Source organism: Cryptotermes secundus, unplaced genomic scaffold (genome assembly GCF_002891405.2).
Source record: "Cryptotermes secundus unplaced genomic scaffold, Csec_1.0 scaffold79, whole genome shotgun sequence".
NCBI lineage: Eukaryota > Metazoa > Arthropoda > Insecta > Blattodea > Kalotermitidae > Cryptotermes > Cryptotermes secundus.
Window position 1 is genome coordinate 1,956,265 of NW_019741974.1, and position 11,907 is coordinate 1,968,171.

The 11,907-nt window shown below is 38.8% G+C and overlaps 1 protein-coding gene across 9 annotated transcripts in view; it reads left to right on the forward strand.

Annotated features, from left to right (window-relative positions):
- LOC111872795 (sex determination protein fruitless) overlaps positions 1 to 6,167 on the forward strand; it is a 24,791-nt gene extending 18,624 nt beyond the window's left edge. For all 9 annotated transcript variants that reach the window (XM_023866979.2, XM_023866977.2, XM_023866983.2 and 6 more), the window contains exons 5-6: positions 3,707 to 3,794; positions 3,897 to 6,167. In XM_023866979.2, coding sequence (XP_023722747.1) covers positions 3,707 to 3,794; positions 3,897 to 4,261 — 453 coding nt within the window. In that variant the 3' untranslated portion in view covers positions 4,262 to 6,167. The remainder of the gene's footprint in view (positions 1 to 3,706; positions 3,795 to 3,896) is intronic.
- Positions 6,168 to 11,907: the final 5,740 nt, after the last annotated feature.

Below are 11,907 nucleotides of genomic sequence, written 5' to 3' on the forward strand. Positions count from 1 at the left end.
TACAAATAGAAAACTTACATTAACATCATTTTTCAACATAGTCCCCTTGCTTTTCAACGCACTTGGTCCATTGTTGCACAAGCTTCCTGATGCTCTCAGAAAAGAAGGTCTTTGGCTGAGCAGCGAGCCACGCATGCACCGCTTCCTTCACTTCTTGGTCCGAGGTGAATCGATGGTCCTTTAATGCCTCTTTGAGTGGACCAAACAAGTTGTAGTTACAAGGGGCGAGATCAGGACTATATGAAGGATGAGCCATTACATCAAACTTGAGTTTCTGGAGGGTTTCAGCAGTGTGGGCAGCAGTATGTGGACAGGCATTGTTGTGCAACAACACAACACTTTTCGACAGTAGTCCTCGGCGTTTGCTTCGAATTGCAGGCTTTAGCCTGTCAGTAAGCGTCTCACTGTAACGAGCACTGATTATTGTTGTGCCCCTCTCCTGCTAATCTTCCAGTACTGGGCCTTGTGAGTCCCAAAAAACTGTAAGCATCAGTTTTCCTGTGGATAGTTGGCTTTTGAACTTTTTCTTGCTGGGCGATTGTGGATGTTTCCATTCCATACTCTGCCGTTTACTCTCCAGCTCGCAATGATGGATCCATGTTTCGTCACCAGTGATGATTCTGCCTAAGAAGACAGACATTACCATAGTGATCCAAATGTTGTTGGCAGATGTCCAAGCTCGTTTGTTTATGCAACACTGTGAGTTGTTTTGGGACCCATCTTGCACAGACTTTATGAAACCCAAGTCTGTTGTGGATGATTTCATAGGCAGAACCATGACTAATTTTCAGGCGATTTGCCACTTCATCAATAGTCACTCGTCTGTCTAACAGAACCATGTAACGTGCATGCTCAGTGTTGTCCTCATTTGTGGCCGTGGATGGTCGTCCAGCTNATTATTGTTGTGCCCCTCACCTGATAATCTTCCAGTACTGGGCCTTGTGAGTCCCAAAAAACTAAGCATCAGTTTTCCTGTGGATAGTTGGCTTTTGAACTTTTTCTTGCTGGGCGATTGTGGATGTTTCCATTCCATACTCTGCCATTTACTCTCCAGCTCGCAATGATGGATCCATGTTTCGTCACCAGTGATGATTCTGTCTAAGAAGACAGACATTACCATAGTGATCCAGATGTTGTTGGCAGATGTCCAAGCTCGTTTGTTTATGCAACACTGTGAGTTGTTTTGGGACCCATCTTGCACAGACTTTATGAAACCCAAGTCTGTTGTGGATGATTTCATAGGCAGAACCATGACTAATTTTCAGACGATTTGCCACTTCATCAATAGTCACTCGTCTGTCTAACGGAACCATGTAATGTGCACGCTCAGTGTTGTCCTCATTTGTGGCCGTGGATGGTCGTCCAGCTCCTTCCTCATGTGTAACACTTATGCGACCATTTTTTAATTTTTCAATCCATTTGTAGACGCTCTATTGCAGCAAAACACTGTTCCCGTATTGTGCTGAAAGTCTTTGATGGATTGCGGCCCCTGATTCACCTTCCGACCACAAAAACCGGATCACTGAACGTTGCTCTTCTTTGGTGCAAACAGAAAGCGGAGCAGCCATGATTAACGGCAAGCCAGCAACGATGGAACTGACCTAGCAACATCAAACCTGCGCAGAAATAATGACAAGGAAACCACGCATGGCGATGCTGCACAAACGACAGTGCTGCCAACAGAAACACAAATACAACTTCATTGTGGATAATTATTGACTTCCTCTTGTATATTCATTAATAAACTTCATTACAAATAACGAAGAACATTTTCAGATGAATGCGGATGTACACAGTGTTAACACAAAACACAAACACTGTCTTCATAAACCAATTGCTAACTTCTCGTGTTTTCAGAAATGCGCATATTATGCTGGGATCAAAATTTTTAATAACCTGCCATCTGATCTAAAAGGTCTTATGAATGAAAAGGCACGATTTAAAATAGCACTGAAACGATACTTCAATACACATTCATTCTACTCTGTTGATGAATATCTATTGTCTAGAAAATAGCTTGTGTATCTTTAAGTAGCCTTGTGTGTGGTCACTGTGTAATCTTGGTTTCTCTTGTGTGAGAACTCCATTGGGACTGCACATATGTTTTGTATTTATATGATATATTCCACATCCTACAGTCATTTTGACTAACTTTGGATCCATAGAATGCAATGTAATGTAATTAAAGCATGAGTACACACAGACTAGACATGACACACAGAGACAAAAGACTTCTTGTTCATTCATGACCTACAACGTAATATACAACATATTAGCATGTGACTTTTTTTTTTTATTGCTAGTGGGTTGGGACTAAGTCCCTTGTACTGCGGCCACTTCTGGCCTATTGTACCAGCCCCACATGATAGGTGAGGGTGATTGTGGAGCAATTGGTGGAATGAAGATTGACAGGGGAAACCGAAGTACTCGGATAAAACCTGCCCCAGCGCCACTTTGTCCAGCATAAATCCCACTTGACCAGACCCCAGGATCGAACCCGGGCCGCCACAATGGGAAGCCAGCAACTAACTGCTTGAGCTATGGCGCGGCCTTGGCAGTTCATTGCTTTGGTAGCCTGAAATTGCATAATGACTATGATAAATCTCATGTTTACCAAACCTATTTATAGAATGGTAAGTGGATGGGGTAACCAATATGTGCTACCTCACAGTCACTACCTGTCTCACTAGGTTTGTGTCTTAGTGAAAACTGAGAACAGCTTAATTTTGTTGTGTGTGTGTGAGATTCTAAAAAGGACATCACTCTTTTTCTCTTCTGGGTGATTATTATACTGAACTAAGTATTGTTCATGACTGAACCCTGTGTTCAGATGTCCACTGTTTAGAACAAACAGGAATCAAGATTTCATACATTTAACAGCCATAACTCTAAAAAATTGTACCCTTTCATTTAGTTTAAAAGTTGTCAGTTGCTTTGAGAATAAACTGATTTTAATAACTGTCATCAGGAATCAAACACTGAATAGTTTATGTTTATCCTACAAACAAGTACAGTAAATCAGTGTCTATTGCAGATTTTCTTATACATGCAAAAACAAATACAGTTATTTGCGAATGTGGAAAATTTGAGTATATGCAGTCTGCCCCTGGCCACAATCCAGAAACACTGACATTCAGTCATTATAATTTTGAGATAATTTTCTTCCTTTTGGACACAATGTAGGTCCTGCAACCTATGGACCAAGGAGTTATCAATGCATATAAGTCTTATTACACTCAAAATATATGCAGGCATGGGATTCATGTTGTAGATTCTGGTGCTTTTATTAATTTAAAACAGAATAGATAGGAGCATTCAGTAGATGTTAATGTGATGCTTTTTGTGACTGTGTTCATATATCCCAACTTAATCGATAAGGGAATAATTTTGCCCACTGTGAATTTGCCTAACAGATAATTCTGAAGGAGCCTAATCCCTGTGCTGGATTAAACTTTGCAGTATAACAAATTCCTGTAGCAAGGCATGTGTATGCAGTCTTAGGCTTAACACCACGCCACACATTTTAAAACTGCTTTTCATGATCTCATTGAGCATTTAATTTGTGGTAACAGGGTTAGAATTTTGTGGGTGTTGAGTTAAGGGCCTGGATTTAAGGTATATGGAAGCATACTTTCTGCAATTGCTTTTAAGTTAAAAATTCAGATTTTCCATTACTCTTCTTTTCTTCCCCGGAATGATGATCCAGCTTACTACACTTGACGGCATCAGTCAACTAGTGCTACCTGTCCTTCAAGAGGATTCAAGGCCTTCTAGCCAGTTCGCAATTAATCAAGGTAACATTGCTGTATGGACTTTCCAGATCTCTGCAAGTGGATACAATTTTTAAGTAAATATCAGAAAACTTTATTTTTAAAGTTAAAAAAATTTGTTTTCAGGTTTATGTCATTCCATACTACCTCATCAGCAGCAAAGTCCAAACAATCATAGTCTTAGTAATCTTAGTAATCGACCATTCCGACACAGAGTGCTCTGGAATCATGATCAAATCCTGCAGCTGGAGTCATGGTACCTTGCAGACCGGTATCCTACTGGCCAAGCAATGCGCCATTATGCAGATGCTCTAGCATCCATGTGTCCAACTGGTGCAAGTCCCACTCGTCAGAATGTTGACTATTGGTTCCAGAATCGACGACGAAAAGACAGTCACCCAGAAGTATTGCAACAGCGAGAAAAAAAGAAATTGGCAAAGACATTGTGGGGCAATATCCTTGATCAAAGGGCAGGGCATAGTGGATCATGATAAGTGTGTTTAAATGTATCTATTTATGTTCCCTTGATATAATGATTGTTCAAATATATGTGTTGGAAAGGATCCCACTTTTAACTCTGTAGAAAAGGAGAAATTCTATACTCATTGTATGCAAATTGAAGGCTCAGATTTCATATTATAGTAAACTTAACAAGATAGCTGTTTGGGTTAGAAAAGAAAGTGTTATGTAGTAAATCCAAATTAAAAAAATAGATCAACCATTTTCTCCTTGCAGCTCCTTCTTTACTTACTCACATACATAGTATGTATGAGGTAGAATTATGGTGGTGAAAGAAATAAACCTCAAGATTTTTATGGATATGTACGTGTTGATTCCTCCTGAATATGAGAAATATTTTTTGGAATGCTGTTTGTATGTGGATGTGTGCCTCACTGCCACTTGAACAGTTGCACATATTGAATATCATTTTGGTTTTATTTTAGACAGGAATATGGCTGAACAGTATCTTATATATTCTTTTAAGTTGAAATCACAAGATTTTACATGTTTCTGGAGCCTTTATTTGTAGTTGATCACGATTGGCCGCATGAAATAGTTATTAATGTTATGATTGGTAAAGTCGTTCGTGTATTATATTTTTTATTTACACATTGGTTATAGCCATAACGCAGTATTTAGCTTATATGATTCCATATGTATATGTATATACTGATTTAGTAAAATCTTACATGTTGTATTGTAGCACACTGTTGCACTGTATCTTCTTATTATTCATGTATTATCTGCTGTCTCACATACAACTCACACTAAAAGTTCCAAAATGTTCTAAATTTTTACAAGGTGTATGTTTTTATTTAACACATCCATTGCACAACATCTGCACATGGCGTAACAGAAGGAAATACACTCATCACCACAAAAATATACCATTCTACAATGCAAGTTGCACATAAGTGAAATTATACTTCAGATTTTTAAATTTAAATCATAAAATTAAGAAACTGTATCAACAAGCTTTATGACAATGTACAGAAGTGCAGCAATTTCTCCAACAATTTTAATGCATCTGATGATTACCAAATAGGCTGAAACATGTTGTGCAGTAGATGTGTTAAATAAAGACATGCAACCTGAAACAGGTGAAAGTTTTAATAATTTTAAATTCTGAATTTTAAAACTTTTAGTGTGAGTTGCACGTGAGATGGTGGGGAATATATTTATAAAAAATCTTATGTGTATTTGTGCAATGTAAAAAATAGGCAGTGCAATACCCAGTTTTCGGTTTTGGATAAAAAATTACCCTTTTTAGGTTCATAAATACATTTTTTTGTGTTTAAGATAAAAATTATCATTTTTAGTGTGTAAATAAATTGAACACTGATTGACAAGGGGCAAGAAAACAATCAAGGATCAAGAAGCTCTGTCTAATTGAATTTCTGTATTATAATCATATTTAGGTTACAGTGGGACAATGTTCTTGGATTGAAATCCACTGCTCTCCAAGGATACCTTAAATGAGGGTTTCACTGTAGTTGATAACAGTTAACAAAAAATATACTTAAAAAACTCTTTTGTACAGTAATAGAAAATATCCTATAATTATTCTGTAGTTGCATTAAGCTATTGTTAAATGTACTGTTTCGAGAACAACTATAGCATTGTCTCTAGATAGCTGAGACTTGTTCCCATCTTTGGTGTTCCTGATTGCCAGGCCTACTTGCAGATGTTTAGGCCTATTGAACCTAATGCAAAACACGGTTTGATGTAAACATGAATCCCAGGCATAAGCGTGTTGAATGATAGATTTGTGTCATGAGTCACCTTACTGGACGTGACATGCTCGCTGTGTCGTAAGGGTAAAGATTACGTTGACCTATGTTACATATCCAGTGTAGCATGTCAATTATAAAATAAATTTTGGGATAGTGTTGAATATTCACATGTTAGTGTAAGATAAACCTCCTTTTTAAAGTAGTGAAAGATATGGGTTTTAAGATAGGTTTGTACAGATTAATGAAAAAGGATATAAGCAGCAGTGTAAAAGAGTATTCTAGAAATGGAACTGTAACAGTGTGTCAGTTTTTGTTTTGTATTTCAGTGCATACGAATTGAAATGTAGTTTGTGAATATCTTCTTCAGCAGTGCTTGTAGAATATTAATGAATTGAATAGACATGTTTCTGTAATTTAAATACATGGCAAGACACTAAAAATTTTACGCAGTTATTTCTGTGAGACATATTCCAAGAGTTCATAAGGGCCCTTTGCTGCATCTCTTTTCTTTTATCTTATTCATTCATTCATCTGTAATCTGTCAAGACGACAGGTCCACAGTCTCTTCCAAAACAGTTCCTCCACTTGATGCGATCTAGAGCTTTCTCCTTCAAATGAAAATATCCTCTTCTGTCCCCAAGGTCATCCAGCATCTTCTTACATCTTCTTCCTCGTCTGCTGGTCACTTTTATCTGCCCCTCTATCTTTCCTTCAATAACCTCTTTTAGAAGGCAGTTACCGTGTAAGATATGACCAGTCCAATTAGCTTTCTGTTTTCTTTTTTTGTGTAGGATATACCTCTGCTCACTGACTATAAATAACACTTCTTCATTTCTCACATAATCAGTCCAACTGATCTTCTCCACCCTTCTCCAACACATTTCGAAGCTTTCCAGGTGTTTCTGATCTAGTGCCCTAAGTGTCCAAGTTTCAGCCCCATACAAAGCGTTGCTCCAAATGTAGCATTTCACTAGTTTCTTTCTCAAATTTAAGTCCAATTTGCTGGTAAAAAGATTCTTCTTGCTAAATGCAGCTTTTGCCATGGCAATCCTAGATTTAATTTCACACGAACATCTTCCGTCATCTGTTAACAAGCTACCCAAATATTTAAAACATTTCACATTCTCCGGTTGTTTTTGGTCTATCTTTATTGTGACTGGGGTTGGTTGTCTCGAAATTTTCATTACTTATGTTTTTTCCACATTCATTTGCATGCCATAGCACCTTCCAATTTCGATTAGTCTGTCAATCATACCCTGTAGCACAGTTTCTTCCTTAGCCACTAACACAAGGTCATCTGCATATTTCACAGTTTGTTTATCTTATATGTGTCATTATTTTTATGTGCCTGTAGTGTTTTATCTATATATTGTGTAATAGGAAAACAGATAATTTTGATAATTTGAGGAGGTACTGTTAATCAACTGGGACATAACTGAAGGTAACAGTCGTTTCATTTTAAGAGCTGTTGCTTCATTTGTCAAGTTTTAGCTCTTAAGAAGCGATGAAAGACTGCTAGCATTGGCTGAAGCACTATTTGTATTTAGAAAATCAGTTACTCAATACAGATACATATGTGTGGTGTAGTTACATAATTCAAAGAAGCAAGAATGGTTGGTTAAGGGCTGGCTTAGTTCTGAAAGAGAAAGATGTGGTGTACTTAAACTGTACACTGTGCTAAGCATGAGGATAATTGAAAGGTGTCTTAAATTGTTTGTGCAACTAAAAGTCATATGAGAAAGATAATTTATCGCTAAGGGATCCACTGTTATGTAAGTTTTATGAAGTTAACAAGAAGAAAACTATTTACAAGATTGAGGCAGGCAGATATTTCTTGTTCTGGACATGAGTTTTCAACAGTAGGTCCTATCCTGTCCATGCTGAGCTCAGTGGTTTTCTAATATCGGGTAATATGCTTAGGTCATGTAGTAGTCCACTAGCACAGGCTGCCATTAGTGTTTCCTTTTATGATGCATCTAGTCAATTTCCTTTGTCCAGTAAACAGGAGGCCTCATGCTTCAGGGAGCTATACATATTGAGTTGAAAGTTCGCATTCGAAATGCAAAATTGAAGTATGTCACATACAATTTTACTTATCCATGTACATGTTGGATCACATGGACTAGGAAGACGGAATCACATAGGTCAAATGCTTATTGACTTTTGTGAACGAAATGGATTGATTGTTACCAACACTTGGTTCAAGAAGCCAAAGAGAAGAATTTACACATGGAAGGCACCTGGGGATTGGAAGAGGCATCAGCTGGACTACATCCTTGTGAAACATCGATTCAGAAACAGTGTGAAGGATGTGAAGACGCTTCCTGGGGCAGACATTGACTCTGACCACAACTTGCTGGTTGCCAAGTTCCGAACCAGGTTGAAGAAAATTATAGGATTTCGAAAGCGCAGACCCAGATGGGATTTGGAGAAGTTATATGCTCAAAGACAAAGCGTGCAAGAGACTCTAGAAGAGAAACTCGGTGCAATTGAAGGTGAAAGCGGAAATGCTGAAGCGCAGTGGAACGATATAAAAGAATGCATGTTAGATACTATCAGTGATTTGGTAGGTAAAGTTGAGAAGATAGCAAGAAAACCATGGGTTACACAGGAGATGATGAGTAAAATGGAGGAGCGAAGGAAATGGAAGAATGTCAACAATGAAGAAGGCAGGAGGAAATACAGGAGACTGAGGAATGAATTGAAAAGAGCCACGGACAGGGCCAAAAAGGAATATCTTGAGAAGATATGTAATGAGATTATGGAATTTCAAAGAACAGGCCGTTATGATTTGATGTACATGAAGACAAAAGAACTAGGATGGAAAGAGAATCATGGGATTCAAAATGTTGGCATCGAAGACTCCCAGGGGAATAGAATAGTAGATCAGAGGCAAGTGCTGAAAATTTGGGAAAATTATATTTCAGAACTATATGATCGACCTAATCGGCCAGAAACCTTAGAAGTTGAACCGGAAGAAGAAGTAGATACAGACGAGAAAGGACCATATATTTTACAAAGTGAGGTGGAAAAAGCTATCAAGGAAATGAGGAAGGGAAAGGCTACAGGAGATGATGATGTACCTGGAGATGTGCTCAAGTTACTGGGAGAAGGTGGTTTGAAAACACTGACAAAACTAATGAACACCATATATGAAAGTGGAGAGTGGCCCAAGGACTTTACAGAAGTTACAATGATTGCCTTAAAGAAAAAGACAAAAGCTACAAAATGCAGCGACCATCGCACAATAAGTCTTATTGCACATACAGCAAAGATAATAGCAAAGATACTTAAAAGAAGAATTGAAAGGAAAATAGAGGATGTACTTGGAGAAGATCAGTTTGGATTTAGAAGAGGAAAAGGAACCAGGGATGCAATTGGGATGATGAGAATTATAGCGGAACGAACTTTGGAGATAGATGAAGAACTGTGTGTTTGCTTCATAGACTGGCAGAAGGCATTTGACCGGGTAAACTGGACCAAATTAATGCAGATCCTGAAAGAAACAGGTATCGATTGGCATGAAAGAAGATTGATTAGCAAATTGTACATGGATCAGAAAGTTAGAGTACGACTGGACAGGGGGGAGACAGGAAGTGTGCAGATTGGAAGAGGAGTTCGACAAGGATGCTGTTTATCACCAATTCTGTTCAACTTGTACAGCGAATGCCTTACCAAGGAAGCTCTGGATGGGCTCGGTGACTTCAAAGTAGGAGGGCAAATTATTCAAACTGTGAAATATGCAGATGACCTTGTGTTAATGGCTAAGGAAGAAACTGTGCTACAGGGCATGATTGATAGACTAATTGAAATTGGAAGGTGCTATGGCATGGAAATGAATGTGGAGAAAACAAAAGTAATGAAAATTTCGAGACAACCAACCCCAGTCACAATAAAGATAGACCAAAAACAAGTGGAGAATGTGAAATGTTTTAAATATTTGGGTAGCTTGTTAACAGATGATGGAAGGTGTACTTGTGAAATTAAATCCAGGATTGCCATGGCAAAAGCTGCATTTAGCAAGAAGAAGAATCTTTTTACCAGCAAATTGGACTTAAATTTGAGGAAGAAACTAGTGAAATGCTACATTTGGAGCATAGCTCTGTATGGGGCTGAAACATGGACACTTAGGGCAGTAGATCGGAAACATCTGGAAAGTTTCGAAATGTGGTGTTGGAGAAGAATGGAGAAGATCAGTTGGACCGATTATGTGAGAAATGAAGAAGTGTCATTTAGAGTCAGTGAGCAGAGGAATATCCTACACGAAATAAGAAAACGGAAGGCTAATTGGATTGGTCATGTCTTATGCGGTAACTGCCTTCTAAAAGAAGTTATTGAAGGAAAGATAGAGGGGCAGATAGAAGTGACCAGAAGACGAGGAAGAAGACGTAAGAAGATGCTGGATGACCTTGGGGACAGAAGAGGATACTGTCATTTGAAGGAGAAAGCTCTAGATCGCATTAAGTGAGGAATTGTTTTGAAAGATACTGTGGACCTGTTGTCTTGACAGATTACTGATGATGATGATGATGATGATGTACATAACTAACTGACTTCAAGGAGCGTAGCCGTTCTTGGGAAGTCACCTGTTGCGCTGCTATTCAAGAACTTCCCAGCATTTTATGGAACCTGAAAGTTCATTACTGCGTTCACAAGAGCCCTCCACTGGTCCCTATCCTGAACCAGATCTATCCAGTCCGTACCACCCCATCCTTTCTCTCTAAGGTCCATTTTAATATTGTCCACCCACCTACTTCTTGGTCTTCCAAGTTGTCTCTTTCCTTCTAGCTTTCCAAACCCTGTCTTTCATGCATTCCTCATCTCCCCCATTTATGCTACATGCTCAGAACATCTGATCCTCCTTGACTTGATCAGTCTAATTACTCTTGGCAAAGAGTATAAGTTATGAAGCTCCTCATTATGCATTTTTCTCCAACCTCACGTCACCCTCCACGTGCATCAAAGCCGAGAACAAGTCATATTGAAGAAAATGCGAAAAAAGTGACCGAAATCTTTGCATCAGACAGATGTGTTTCTTCAAGATTCATCAAGGAGCTTTTGGGAATAACAAAAAGTACTGTGCATCAGATTTTGACTGGGGATTTGGGCAACCGGAAGGTCTGTGGACGGTTTGTACCGCATGCACAGTCAAGCGATGAAAAACATGCCAGAGTGGAACACTGCAATGACATGTTACGGTCGGCCCAAAGTGATACAAAATTTACAAAATCGATGGTTACTGGTGATGAGACATGGTGTTTTCAATATGAGCCTCTCACAGAGCGGCAGAGTGCAGCGTGATTGAGCCCAAAGAAGCCGAAACCAAAGAAAGTGTGCATGCAAGAATCAAGTAAAGATACTGCTAACCGTTTTCTCCGATTCACAAGGATTTCTGCAAGTAGGTCAAACAGTGAATTCTGATTATTATCTCGGAGTCCTCAATTTTTTGTGGGCTAGAATTTTTCGAATTTGACCTGAATATCGAGAACAAGGTTCCTGGTCGCTCCTCCATGACAATGCTCCACCCCACAAATCGAAGATCATGCGCGATTTTTTTGGCCAGAAAATGGATCACAGTTCTTGATGATCTTCCGTATTCGCCAGATTTGGCTCCATCAGCTTTCTGGTTGTTCCCAAAAGTTAAGTTGGCGATGAAAGGAGACCGTCACGACACCATCCAGGACCTCCAAAGGGAATCTACCGCAGTTTTAAATGTGATTCCACAAAAGTACGGTGACTGTTTTCGAAAACTTTTCAATCTATTTCAGCTGTGTATTGATTCAGAAGGAGACTGTTTTGAATAAAAAGAGTGAAATTTTGAGAATAATTCAAGTCTTGTATGTTTAATGAACAGAGTCCTAACAGAACCTGGGCACACTGTGTACGCCCAGGTTCTGCTGGCC